The sequence below is a fragment of the Platichthys flesus genome, chromosome 5, assembly GCF_949316205.1.
Source record: "Platichthys flesus chromosome 5, fPlaFle2.1, whole genome shotgun sequence".
Lineage (NCBI taxonomy): Eukaryota > Metazoa > Chordata > Actinopteri > Pleuronectiformes > Pleuronectidae > Platichthys > Platichthys flesus.
This window is the reverse complement of record NC_084949.1, coordinates 26854042-26868996: the sequence shown is the minus strand read 5'-3', so window position 1 is coordinate 26868996 and position 14955 is coordinate 26854042. Positions and strand designations below refer to the sequence as shown.

The 14955-nt window shown below is 42.8% G+C and overlaps 1 protein-coding gene across 5 annotated transcripts in view; it reads left to right on the top strand.

Moving 5' to 3' along the window:
* Positions 1-5800: 5800 nt before the first annotated feature.
* LOC133954005 (B-cell receptor CD22-like) overlaps positions 5801-14955 on the top strand; it is a 72979-nt gene continuing 63824 nt past the window's right edge. For 2 of the 5 annotated variants that reach the window (XM_062388248.1, XM_062388247.1), the window contains exons 1-7: positions 5801-5965; positions 6617-6973; positions 7057-7284; positions 9129-9485; positions 9573-9770; positions 10295-10552; positions 10659-10904. In XM_062388248.1, coding sequence (XP_062244232.1) covers positions 5911-5965; positions 6617-6973; positions 7057-7284; positions 9129-9485; positions 9573-9770; positions 10295-10552; positions 10659-10904 — 1699 coding nt within the window. In that variant the 5' untranslated portion in view covers positions 5801-5910. Of the gene's footprint in view, positions 5966-6616; positions 6974-7056; positions 7285-9128; positions 9486-9572; positions 9771-10294; positions 10553-10658; positions 10905-11214; positions 11485-12121; positions 12204-12798; positions 12860-13292; positions 13481-13568; positions 13711-14955 lie in introns of those variants that run through there. The other 3 variants (XM_062388249.1, XM_062388246.1, XM_062388245.1) reach the window with 3 other exon arrangements.

Below are 14955 nucleotides of genomic sequence, written 5' to 3'. Positions count from 1 at the left end.
ATAGTAACGCGTTAGATTAGTCGTTACTGAAAAAAGTGGTCAGATTAGAGTAACGCATTACTGAGTAGCGCGTTACTGGCATCACTGGACACGAGACACGCACCGTCAACGCTCCCCTGTCCGTGGGGAGATCAGTCAGGCGGCTGCTGCTAACCGTAAACAAACACCGACAGGTCCACCAGAAGCGAGATGCTGACATGGAGCCAGCATCCCAGACGACATCACCCAGCGAGCCCGAGCCGAGGAGGGGGCTTGGGCTCGTGACTTACCCCGACCGCAGGCTCTGCTTCTCGGCCAGATCTCCGCCTCTCACCCCAGTCACCGGCTGGTTAGCGTCCCCCCTCGGCTAGCTTCCCAGCTAACACCCGCAGCCTCGAGCTGAGGAGGGTGCTGTGGCTTGTAACGTAACCCGGTCTCCTCCTCCACCAGATCTCCGCCTCCAGAGGGGGGGGGGGGGCTATGCCATGTAGACTGGTCGTATTCCCATTCGACGCACTCTATCGTATAGTTTCTTACATAGAGGAACCACAACAAATCGCGGCAGTTGTTTTTTTCCAGAGTTTTTGGGACGGTAGACATGCCAGATGTCCACATTAACGTGTAGAAGCACTACAAAAGTGAATTTTCATAATATCTCCCCTTTAAATCTCCTAATGCACTCAGAGATGCAGTATCACTAAATACCACTGGGTGTTATAATGGAGCTCCATTTAAAAGGTGCCAATTTATCTTCAGACATTCAAACTAATATTTCTCCAGAGGATTTTTTATCTCAAGAGCTAGTTTCTGTCTCTCAGGATTATTGCTGCGTTGTTAAACTCCAGCGATTTTTTCTGATGTTTAATTGTTTCCAGCGCAGATTGAAGAAGACGTGTCTGTTGTGACCTGAGTGTTGTTGTGTGCATGTTGTGTGTCCTGGTCAGGTCACGGTGAACAGTGAGGAGGGTCTGGATGAGAAGGAGAGCGCAAAGAGGAGAGCAGAAAGGAGGAGAGCCAAGAGGAAAGTGAGTAAAAAGAAACCTGCAGGACCGGACAGGGAAACGAAACTCAGGTTTGGAATCTGCCAAAAATAACAACATATAATTCAAGGACAAGGAAGTAGTGGACAGATCCATGTTTGTGTTCATATTGTCCCTTTGTCAGAACCTGGCTCCAGGCTGGACAAAGTGAGACAGACCACACATGAGGTTGAACTAAAAATAAGTTTATCTTGACAATTTGAAATGGAAATTGAAATGGAAATGGAAGCCATCAAATCAAACACTGTGGAGGAGTGAAGGGTGGGACTCTGGCTGCCAGCAGCTTATAAAGTGCAGCCGGAGCAGGTGAATGGAATCTACCTGACGACCATCAGGCTCCTGCTGGAGGAGAAGTTACACACATCGGACTAATTTCATTAAATTAACTTCAGCTGATGTATTATACAACTCAACAAAATAAACCCACAAAGAGTAAAGAACAGAAAGCTCAGGTTCAGTGTAAGAGATTCATGTTGAGACAAAAGTTTCATCTACAGATCTATAAGAACTAGTGCTGTCAAACGATTAAAATATTTAATCACGATTAATCGCATTTATGTCATAGTTAACTCAAAATTAATCGCGATTAATCGCAAATTTTTATCTATTCTTAATGTTCCTTCATTTATTTTTTCTCCATAATTTTTTGGGGGTTTTTAACTTTTTATGCTGTATCAACTTGGAAAAGTGGATTGGCTTGCTTTATGCAAATGTTTTATTTTATTGAAAAACAACATTGCCAAACAGGGCGGTACAAAATAAAATTATAAAGTGCTCATTTCAGGTTAACAAGGACTCACCCTATAGTGCAGTTAATATTTTCTTTTTTTCAAGTTTGCTGTGAACATAGCAGTCAGGCCTCTTATTTCAGAAACAATAAGCCGTAACAGTTATGTAACCAATAAAAGGTCAGACTGGAGGCAAACACAGAAACTGAAGCTCGGTAGAAAAAACTGCAGCTTCTGCTCTGATCAAGAAGCTGAGGAGCTGATCTCTGATCAGCTGAGACCAGAGAAACTCTGTGTTTTCACTGTTTCCATAGTTAAAGAGCAGTCAGTCGCTGAGCGGCTGCTCCACCCGAACAAGCTCTGATCTCACTGTGTCTCTCTGAGCGAATGCGCAGGGACAGGGGGCGGGGCTATGGTGCGCTATCTGGAACCACACACACACACACACACAAACACACACACTCACTCGCCCGCTCCTGATACTTCATGACGGCCTGATACGATGATGTTTTAAAAAATTATTGTGACTTAGTCATCCACCAACATTTTCGTCTCGTCTCGTCAACGAAAGTTTAAAATAGATTTAGTCATAGTTTTTATTTTCAAAGATCCGTCTTCGTCCCGTCTTCGTCATGAAAAAATGGTCGTTAACGAATATATTTCATTACATTTTCGTCAACGAAATTAACACTGATGTGTGGTCTGTCTCACTTTGTCCAGCCTGGAGCCAGTTTCTGACAAAGGCACAACATGAACACAAACATGGATCTGTCCACTACTTCCTTGTCCTTGAATTATATGTTATTATTTTTGGCAGATTCCAAACCTGAGTTTCGTTTCCCTGTCCGGTCCTGCAGGTTTCTTTTTACTCACTTTCCTCTTGGCTCTCCTCCTTTCCGCTCTCCTCTTTGCTCTCTCCTTTAATCCAGACCCTCCTCACTGTTCACCGTGACCTGACCAGGACACACAACATGCACACAACAACACTCAGGTCACAACAGCCACGTCTTCTTCAATCTGGGCTGGAAACGATTAAACATCAGAATTTATTGCTGGAGTTTAACAACGCAGCAATAATCCTGAGAGACAGAAACTAGCTCTTGAGATAAAAAATCCTCTGGAGAAATATTAGTTTGAATGTCTGAAGATAAATCGGCACCTTTTAAATGGAGCTCCATTATAACACCCAGTGGTCTTGAGTGATACTGCATCTCTGAGTGCATTAGGAGATTTAAAGGGGACATATTACGATATTTGTATCTCAACGTGTCTTTCTCTCGTCTCTCAGGTTCTAAGGAAATCGCTCTTACTGTAACTTGTGACTGGCGAGTTCCACATGAAAGTTCTCTTTTTCTGGCCATTTTGAGAGAATAATCAAACCCACACATGTGATGCTCCAGATACTCAACTAGCTCAAAGGAAGGCCAGTTCTATAGCTCCTCTCACCAGCTAAACGGTTTTCAGCTGTGCTAACATAACTGCACAAGGGTTTTCAAGGGTTTTCTAATCATCCATTAGTCTTCTAAGGCGATTAGCAAACACAATGTACTATTAGAACACTGGAGGGATAGTTGCTGGAAATGGGCCTCTACACACCTATGTAGATATTTCATTAAAAACCAGACGTTTCCACCTAGAATAGTCATTTACCACATTAACAATGTATAGAGTGTATTTCTGATTAATTTAATGTTATCTTTATTTAAAAAAAAACAAAACAGTGCTTTTCTTTGAAAAATAAGGACATTTCTAAGTGACCCCAAACCTTTGAACGGTAGTGTATGTGAGAATGAAAATAATGCACAGTAACAGATACAATCCAGGTCTCAAACTTTTAATGAAAGTTTGGGTCTTTAACATTGAGTAAAACATTTCTAGGGTCTGAGCGGTTCTGAAATGAAGAGGTAAGCTGTTCCAGAGATTAGCTGGAGCCCCTTCACATTACTCTTGAATGTCACTGTCCCGGTCATCGTCCCATTCTTGTGCCTTTTATAGACATTATGTAACGTCCATGTGTCCTCCTGGCCAGGGGGTGGAGCTGGGGAGCACCAAGCTGGTGATGCGGTACCCGGACCGTTGGATCCAGCGGACTCTGCCCTCCACATGAAGGACCAGAACCAGCCTGGGCCTCAGTGCCGCAGGAACACAGCACAGCTTCCACAGGGTTCTGAGGAAATCACTCACCATCCACGTTGTTCTACAAAAGTCACACGAGGGAATTGAACATGAAACTCACTTTATACAAATGTGTTCAAATACATAAATAAGCTCCTCTGGTTCTGACCCGTCCAGACAGACTGTTTCCCCTCCCCTCCCCAACCCCTGCACCGAGACACATCACAGGGGGATTTACAAAGAAAGAGGGGGAGCAGGAGGATGATCTGCCTGACGACACCGACAGCTGAATGTGTGAGAAAAGAAAAAGAGAGAGAGACGGGTTCTGCACTGGGTCCAGAACCCAACCTTGTAAACACTTTGAATATAAGAAGGTTAAAAGATTTAGATTTAGTTGAAACGTCACTGAGGAGTCACTGAGCTCCATTTGGATCCCAGGAGAAACCCTGAGGAACTCCTGGTTCCTGCTGTGTGGGACATGTCCCCTCTCGTCAGGTTTTACTGGGACCAGTGACTCTGGTTGAACCTTGTTGGAAACAACCAAAGACTCTGTGACGAACCGTTGTCTGAACACCACTGCTGCTTTGCTGCCAAATGAAGTTATTTCCTTTTTATTAGTATTTGCACAAAACAATAAATGAATAAACACTGATGTTTTCAATGTTTCTTCTCTAGCGATCCGACATGCCTTTAAAAACATTTCTGAGTTCACTGTGTTTGCTTCACAGTTTTTAAAATGGGCTGATGTCATCCAGGTTGTCAGGCCACAAAGCTTGTATGTGAAGAGAGAAGGAGCCGTGGAAGGTCAGAGCAAATTCATTTCTGTTTCTCACGACTTCTAAACCACGAAGAAAACACAAGGCTCTTTTTCATCATGACCACATCCTTGTTACTAACTCAGCTCTGGAGCCAGAGACACTTATCAGTCTTATCTCTGTGTCCAGACATGAGGGACTCCGTCTTCTTTCTTCTGACACTATCAGATAATCACAGATGAAAGAAGTGTGATGTTAGAGAAGCTCGAACTGAAGAACTGAACCTTCATCTGATACTCGTAAAAATGTTTCCCTGCATTATAAACTCTGATCATAGCATTAAACCTCAGGTAGTGTGCACACGGCCCTCACCTGTCAGGTACAGTTTGTCTCTTTTATCAATTTGGGGGGTAATTATTAAACATGACAGATTTATTTCCATTTGTCTGACTTTTAGTTTTCACATTACATTACATTACATTTCATTTAACTGACGCTTTTATCCAAAGCGACTTACAATAAATGCACAATACACCCAGACCACAAAGTTGATCCAACTTGAAAAAGGTAACTAAATAAATGTTTCTTTCTACTTAGAAATTGAATTACTGTTTTACCTAATTTTGTCACAATGTTCCAACTTAAAAACAGCAGGTGAAGTTAACTCAAAGTAAAACCAGCTTGTCTGATTTAACTGAATAGTTGTGTTTACTCTGGCTACAACCATATAACTGTGTTTCTAAACAAAAACAATCTCTCTCCACGTTCTGCTTGTGCTTAAATGAAGTATCAGACTAATCAGAACAGGTTTGACTCACATGAGTTGAATCCTTGTGAGAAATGAGTAAAGAAAACTAAAGTAATGTAAGTTTGCATAATTATGACCTTGTACAATGTGTTTTTATGACCCAGTCTTCATATGGACTGGAGCTGTAAATAAACAGGAGCTGACTTCTAACATGAGGTTAAAAGAAAGAATAGTTCAACATGATTTTTTAAGTCCAGTCTTAATAAAGTAAAGAAAGTGTTTGATTCACTGTCAGGCTACAAAACTACTCTCACTGTTATTTGCATGAAATACATTTTAATAAGTTCAGGCATCATTTCTGAATAACAAGGGGATTTACTGGTGTTGGTCCGTTCATGCATGTTAAAATGAAGTAAAGAGGAAGGAAGCCAAGGTCTTAACTGATCTATTTCTATCTGTCATTGTGACTGGCTGACAAACATCGTTTCTCAGGAGTGGAATCTAGCTGCTGATGAGGCTTCACCACTGAGACGTGAGAAACAACGATGGGTTTGAGAGAAGCAGCGAGTTGCTTTGTCATCTTCCTTCTTTCTGTGTCAGGTACATCTACATTTACAGGAAAGCACTTTGTGTTACATTGTGTTTGTATGAAAAGTGTTTGAATAATTGTTCCAGTCTTTCTCATGGTTCCAGCTTCTTCATGTTTGGGCTTTTCCTGCATTTCTCTTAAATTACTTTGAGTTATTGTGAAGTTTGGACAAAACAGTTATTGTGAAGATGTCACTTTAGTCTCTGCTCTGCGTAGAGATGATGTTATTCTGAGTGTCTAGATATTGTTATGCCTCAGAGCCGGTGACACCCAGTGACCTCAGGCTTCTTGTTTTCAGGTCGTCTCGTTGTCTGATTCTTGTGAACTCAATATCTCAAGATCCCTTTGAGGAAATTTCTTCACATTTGGTTCAAATGTTGATCACTTGAATCAAAGATGAACTGATGAGGTTTTGGTGGTTGAAGGTCAAGGTCACAGAGGCCTCATGAAACCTGTTTTTTGCCTCTCGATCATGATGTTTCTAGTCTGCCTTTGGAGAATTTGATCAGTTTAAGTGAAAAGATGAACTAATCACATTTCAAAGCTCAAACGTCACAGTGACCTCATATGATTCTGGAAAGAGGAACACAGACTGAAAATGCTCTGGTGGGTGGAGGCATCCTACAGCAGGGTGGTAATTCTAGTTTGTGCTGTGGTTACAGTGGTGCAGGGTGTGGATCCCTGGGGAGTGAGGTACACTCCCACTCAGATCTGTGCTGTAAAAGGATCGAAGGTGCAAATACGCTGCTCCTACTGGCACCCATCCAGAATAGATGACCATGATGTTGCAGTGGAGAAAACGTTCTGGTTTACTAAAGTGCAGGATGGTGAACCTGTGGATCTGAGATCAGCCTCTGAGTACACAGGTCGTGTGAAGTATGACTGTGGAAACAAGGCCTGCACTCTGACCATCACAGACCTGAGAGAGAGAGACTCTGATCTGTACCAGTTCAGGTTCACAACCAACCAACCTACTGGGAGATTTACTGGTTCCACTGGAGTCACTCTGTCTGTCACAGGTAACATTTCAGTTGTGAATCTATGATTTGTTTATGTGGACATCTCTGTCTAAAATTACGTGTGTGTTTCTTTACTTACACAGGTGTCATGGCGCACATCCCAAAATCATCAGGTTGCTGGTGGTCTGACTGTTCAAAGTCACGTGTGGTGTGTCAAACCAGTTGTTTTCCAACTCCCAGTTCGTCCTACATCTGGTACAAGAACGGACAAAAGACATGGGAACAAACATTTTATAGCGCCTACTTTGAATCAAGAGACAGTATTTCCTGTGCTGTGAGAGGCCACGAGGATTTCCCCTCTGCTCCAGTGTGTGAGTTTACTTCTTCCAATGACCAATGATGTTCTGCTCTTTAACCTTCTGAACTCAAACACTGACGAGTCAGAAGTTGATTTGAGGGCTGATGCAGAGTAAAACAAATCTGACACATCAGCTGACATATCATATATTAAAAGAACATTGTCATTGAGTCATAAGATGTTTATCAAACCTTTATGATAAATATTCTGCAGTTGAACAATGAATTTGAATGAGTCCAAACTAGAGTGGCAGTAGCAGTAGAGCACATTCCTCCACCAAGGCCCAACAGTCCATTCAATTCAATCAAGCTGCTCCATATTTCACACACTCCTCGATATCAGGCCTCTAAATATGTTGGATCTTTTCCATCAAGATCCATGAATTTGATTTTAAAAATAAAATCCTGGATCTGCACCAACATCTTTCCAGTTATTGCTGCGTTATTGTGCACGCACACCAACCAGACAACAGACTGGGGTGAAAACATAACCTCTGGGTGGAGGTGATGAAAGCAAATCACAAATACAACCACAGATGTAGATCTGGAATTCAAAACATCATCGTATTTACTGTGAATGATTATGGGTGCCGCCTAGTGGCTGGCACCTCTAGGCAACGCTTTGCAGGGCGAAGCCTGTTTTTGGTCGCGAAAACACGACCAAAAACGATGAATGGGACTCAAGGTCTCTCGCCCAAAAGAGCGACAGGCTGAAAATCAGTGTTTCAAGACCCTTTTTCCGTAACTAAAACTAAAACTGCTCTCAAATCCCCAAACGGAGGTCCTCAGACATGATTTTTAGATATTTGAGGTGGTGAGATTGTTTCCTTCGCAGACATGTCACTCTCAAATCTCTCGGACCTGGGCTTATATCCGCATCGAAAATTCGAGGAATTATTTCCGGATCCTTCTCTCATTGGAGCCCCATGTTAATTCTGAAGATTAAAACTGAAAAATAAAACGTAAATCGCTCCCACGGCTCCATTTCTCAGCTTTCACGGATACAAAATATGTCTGGTTATAGTGTAAACTCTTGTGATTCTCAAAATGTGTTCATTTTCCAGATAGGACTTATAGTTTTTGAGTTACAAGTATTTGTTTGATGACGGTGCTAGAGGGTGGAAAAATCACTTAATTTAAAACTAATGATAGCAAAAGGAGGAGATTTATAAAATGAGAAGTACGTTTCTAAACTGCTCGCATGGCCTCATTTTTTTGGCTCTAAATAATGATATAGATATGTCCTTGTTCGTCCAAGTGTAGTGGTTCTCAGGGTGTTTTCATTTAACGGATAGGAGTTATAGATTTTGAATTAGAGCATTTTGTTTGGGACCTTCTCCTCAGGTCCAATCTGTCACTCTGTGTCACAGGTGCGTCATTAGTGGAGTCACACACGCTGAGGAGGGGGGCCAGAGGGGGAAAGGAGACAGTGAGATCTATTTATAAACTACTTCAAAGGTGTTAATCAACACAGGTGGTTCAGTGGGTAGAGCGGAGGGGCAGTGACCCAGAGGTGGAGAGATCAAGTCCAGGTGAGGTCTAACATTGGTTTTCAGAAGGGGATATCGCCACCTAGTGGTCTGTGTGAAAATGAAGTTTGAGCAATCGACTCCAAAATTCTGTCACATGATCAGAGTCAACACCTGATGAAGTCAAGACTATTACTGCATACACACTAATAGTGATAGCGCCACCTAGTGGTCGGTCTGAAAATGAAGTTTGTGCAATTGGTCCCCAAATCCTGTCACATGATCAGAGCCCAGGAGTGAAGCTTGCCTAGAGCGCCAAATGTGCTAGGGCCGGGCCTGGTAAAGATTATACTTGTCATGGTGATAGTCAAAAGGTTTTTGTTTTTCAGGTGTCCATGGAAATTCATGCAACAGAGTGAATTACATGGACAGGAACATCTGTGCCTTTAAAGGCTCCTCAGTGGACATCTCTTGCAGTTACAACAGTCACTCTGATCCTATCACATCTAAGTCCTGGTTCGTTGCTGAGCGTGAGGATGTGCAGCTGCATCGTCCTCAAGCTGTGGACTTACTCAAAGACCCAGAGTTCACACATCGTGTTCAGGTTCTTGATTCATGGCGAGGGCGCTCCACTCTGAGAATAAAGAACCTGAGACTGAGCGATTCAGCCCAGTATCGCTTCACATTCAAATCACAGAGGTTTGAATGGGAGAGAAGTTTCCCTGGCACAACTCTGACTGTCACAGGTACTGAGGAACACTAAGTCACTGTGTTGTTCACTGGTTCTCAACCTGGGGTCCCACAGCTGCTTCTATGTGTGTTTCCTGTTCCAGATGTTCAGGTGATCTGTTCTCCGATTGGTCCAACACTGACTTGTCACAGCAGCTGTCTTCTCTCTGGTCGTCCCTCCTTTGTCTGGTACAAGAATGGAACAGCAGTTCACGGGGAAACGTCTCCAACTTTCAGGGGATTCCTTCACCCTGAAAACAGCTATTCCTGTGCTTATGAGCATCACCACTCGTCCCCTGTGTGTGAGTTGACTCCAAAATGTCCTGAGTGGAAACTTGACAGGTTGAGCCTGGTGATTTTCTATATTTTAATAGCTCTGAAACTTTGTTATTAAAACACTTTTCATATCCAACAGAATATAGACTAAGAGCAATAAAGCAAATAGAAACGATTCTCATCACCCATCCACACACAGAGAAAGACAAGATAACAGGAAGTGAGAAAAAGCTTTAATCACAGTGGCTCATCTTCCATTTTCACTTCCACTTTTCCCTTCAGATTTTGCATGTATGTGAACAGGACACATGCAAATCCCACTCAGTGATTCCTAAGACAGAGGTGACATGTTCAGTTTTGTGAAGTCTGTATTTAATACAAACAGTAATTACTTGGTAAAACTGCTAAACACTAAAGGGGCCGTCCTGTGTCCAAAAGTAAATCAACCACTCTTCTAAAGATGCTGAGAACCAGGGACGGCTGCAAACTATTAAAAGACTATATTCTATAAAGCCACATTCTCATGTAAAGATGTGATTATATCCTGCAGATGCTCCGAAGGTTCCTTTAGTGCAGCTGAGTCAACCTGGAGACATTCTGAAGGACAGCTCGGTGTCTCTGACCTGCAGCAGTGATGCTAACCCACCCTCTGCATACACCTGGTACAAGGAGAACCAGGCTTTGCTCAACAGAGCAGCTCAGCTGGTTTTCAGATCCATCAGGTCGTCAGACTCTGGAGAATATTACTGCACAGCTGAGAATGAGCTGGGGAAGACAGTGTCTAAACGTGTCTTAATAAATGTGAAATGTGAGTAAATATTTGGAAATATTCAAAAGCCGAGAGGTTTTGTAGATCTTCAAAATTCCAGATACTGCAACGTTCTTGAAATCCATTAAAATCCATGTAAATCCAGACGCTTTGTCAGTGAGTCCCTCTGGTGAGATCATGGAGGGCAGCTCGGTGACTCTGACCTGCAGCAGTGATGCTAACCCGGCAGCTAACTACACCTGGTACAAGGAGAACCGAGCTCTGCTTCAAGGACCAGAGGGTGTTTATCGTCTCTCCTCCATCAGCTCTGGGGACAGCGGGGTCTACTCCTGCAAGTCTGAGAATCAGTACGGACGGATCAACTCCACGTCTCTACACTTAGACGTCCAGTGTGAGTAGAAAACATCCACATGTCCATGAAACCCAGCACTGTCTCACAACCTTACAGAAGGTTCCTGGGTCCGCCCCCTTATCTGGATTCACAGCAAACTTTACTGAGTTCTTCTCTGACCCGTTCCTCATCCTACCTCCAAGTTTCATGATAATCGACTCAGTAGTTTTTGAGTAATGTTGATTAAAATCAACAACCAACCAACAAACACACTGGTGTGAAAACATCTGTTGTTGCATAGCTACACTATATGACGTCATTTTCTAAACTCGACGACATTCCCATCATATGATCATAGATTATTTTTCAGACGCTCCAAAGCCTCCCTCTGTGTCAGTGAGTCCCTCTGGTGAGATCATGGAGGGCAGCTCAGTGACTCTGACCTGCAGCAGTGATGCTAACCCAGCAGCTAACTACACCTGGTACAAGAGAAGTGGAGATAAACAAGTTCAACCAAAAGCATCAGGACAAAACTTCACCATCACTGATATCACAGCTGAACATGGTGGAAAGTATCAGTGTGAGGCCCAGAACACACACGGACGTAGTAACACCACCTTACATCTGACTGTTGCAGCAGGTGAGTCATGTGAAGTCCTAACACCTTTAAAGGTTCTGGAGCTGTGGATTGACTTTAGCCATTCTTTGTCCTTTACATTTTAAATGTGCAGTTATGGGTCGTTTGACTTCTGCCCCATAAATATTCACAGTCAGACCATCAGCAGCACAAAGAGGAATCCACCCAGCGTCAGTAAAAACATCCATAAAGTTTCATCCTCAGTAAACTTGAAAGATATTTCCTTCACATTCACGTGACGAGCAAACAGCTCTCAGCAGACAGACTGTGTTGACAACAAAACCCTGATTCTGTGCACACGTCATACACACACCTCCCAGCAGGGGGAGCAGTGGCTCATTAACAGTTTGAGAGACACGCCCACAAACAGGCCACTCTGAGAGCTCAGAATTCTTCTAAAAATAGAAACTGTCTTTATATTCAGTCAGAACATCGAGTCAGGTTTAGTAAACAGAACAAAAGGTTGTTTTTGTAAATGTTTCGTCCTGCACCTTTAAGTATTGTGAATTCATGAAATGATAAAGTAAAAGTTATGAATGCACTCTTTTATTAATGAGACCCCTGGAGCTGTGGATTGAGTTCAGCTCAGAGTCAAACATCCTGCAACATTCCCTGTTCATCCATTGTGTGATTTCTCCAGGTGCTTGGAAATCAGCAGTGACTGGAACAACCACAGCTCTTCTCCTGGTGGTCATCCTCCTCGCTGTCTTCCTGTGGATCAGGTGACACAGTCACACAGTGACACTACTGGATAGACACATACAGTTCATGATGAGACCTCACCAGCAAGTGTGACTAGAGGCTGGATTTTCAAAATAAAAGCCCCCACATGGTTAGAGGACAGAAACCAAGTTCTAGTACACACACACACCCCCACACACACACTCACCCACACACACACACACACACACACACACACACACACACACACACAAAGTCAGAGGACAGAAACCTATTGCATATCACAAGAATACAAAATGCCACAAACACAAACCAAGTTCTCTCTCTCGATCTCTCTATCAAACTGAACAGTTCAACTCTTTCTCTCTCTTTCCTGTGATTGAACACACAAATAAACACACACACTATATGAGTAGATATGAGGGGCCAGCAGCTGCCACAGACACACACACAAACACACACACACACACCCTGGCTCCTCTACTCGCCTCTCTCTCTCTCAAACTGAACAGTTCCTCTCTTTCTCCCTCTCTTTCTCTCTCTTTCCCCTCTCGCTCTCTCTCTCTCTCTCTCTCTCTCTCTCTCTCTCTCTCTCTCTCAGTTCATCCAACTGTTTATTTCTTTCCTCTCATCTAGAAGAAACAAGTCCTTCACACAACAGCGTGAGTGTGGTGAGAGACCAGAAGACAGAGCGCAGGTAAATGAGTAGTTTCATTTCAAAGCACTTGATCTCCACTCTTCAAGGCTGCCTCATTAACCGGTGGAGTTCTGCATCATGTGATTTGATGAGAAGGGTCAGACCATGATGGTCTTGGGAGGTCATATTCCTTTAGTCTAACTAAAAGCTGAAACTGGTTGGAGGAGGTGCACAACTGAAGAGCAGTGATTCTAGTTAGGGAGTAAAATGTGGAGTGAATGTTTCATGGTGGTGACACTGGGTTCATCTGTGAAGAAGATGAGCTGGTGACCAGCAGGGAAAAACAGAAAGCTCCCAGATCACTGCTGCCACCACAGTTTGATCCAGCAGAGTAGGATCAGGCCCACAACAAAGAGAAACTCTCAGTTCCCAACAGAGTTAAAGAGTAAGACACAGATTCCTGATCCCAGCTCGTATTTTACTGTACGACCAGATTCCAGCTGCGGCACACACACGACCAGCAGAGCAGCACCATGACGTCCACTACGCCAGCGTCTGCTTCACCCAGAACCGGGCAGATGACCTCTACTCCAACATAGGTCGAGTTCAACCCCAGAGAGGAACTGAGGAAGAGGAGGAGGAGGCTGAATACAGCGCTGTTCGATTTGACAGAGCAACAGGGTGAGCAGCTCCACACGGGAACATTTTCATCTCTACACTTATTGAGGTTACAAACTGTGGGTGTGAGTGGTTTATTCTGCCTTCACAGAACAAGACGTGAAGAAGAGGGGGACGATTCATCTGCAGTGTACAGCACAGTCACCAAACACTGAAGAAACACAACGTGAATCTGTTGTTTATGTGGATTTTACAGCATCATGGAACCAGAAGAAATAAAACATATAGACATGTGCAGTGTTTGTGAAGGTTTGTGTTCTTTACTGATGGGTTGGTTAACCCAGATTACAAATTCTCTCACTTCTCACTTTGGAAGCCACGAAAGTTAAAGGTAAGAAAGTTGTTCTTCTTCTCCCACAAGTGAAAATATTTCCCAGACTCAACCACGTGTAGAGTTAGCCTCAGGTTAGGCTAACGCTAACCGTAATTTATGTTACTGTCAAAATGTTACAAATAACAATACGATTCAATTCTAAATATTATGAATTGTAATAAGTTGTGACTTATATTAGAGCAAATTAATGATTTCATATCAATCAATGGGAGTGACCAATAATCATTTTCTGAAGGGGGGGGGGTTTCAACAACAATCTTTTGGATTATGTAAAGTACACAAGTCAACAAATATATAGGTCTTGTTGTATTTATAAATCTAATGAAAAATTCTGAGATAATAATATTTAAAGGACTATTGAGGTCGTCATGAACAGTTTAAAGAACAGTTTGTACATTTTGAAGATTTAACAGGAGATTGTTGCAGAAGTGACACCCGCTCATCCTGCAACACAAAAGAGATGAATGCTAAATATTCAAGTTTCCATGGTGACACGTCAAACTTTGATGTTTCACCTTGAAACAGGAATTTGTTTTAACTCAAATTTACAACGTCTAATCTTCACTAAACTTCACGTTTGATATTGAATATAAAGATGGACAACATGACAGCTACCCTCAAAGTGAAGCCAGATGATATCTGTCCCCCCCTGGTGGCTGGCTGCAGTGTTTGTCATAAACCTGGCCTCTTCTATGTTAGTGGATGGGACATGGACCAAATCGTAGGCCTGTTCAACGCTGCTCACAGCTTCAGTTGAGGAGGATTCAGGTTTGATGGGAAAAGACACTGAAGTCGTTTCTCAGACTCTGTTAAATGAAGAAATTCACAGTTTGTACAAAACACAAGATACTTCTTTGTTTTAGGTTTAATTTAACACCTTCTGGCTCAGCAAGCATGTAAGTGGAAAGAGGAAGGAAGGTGGGGGGGTTAACAGTTTAAATGCATCTTTCTCTTACAGAATCTGTCTTTATTCTCAGACTCTTCTGTGTTGTAGGTAGACGTGTCTGTGATGTGACTGAGTTTCATCTTGTGCACATTATTTATCTGTGGACGTTTTTCTTGTTTGAAGTCACAGACGAGAGCAGCAGCTACTATGAGTGTAACTGCAGCAGCCAGTGGATTTGTTGTCCTTCTTCTCACTGTA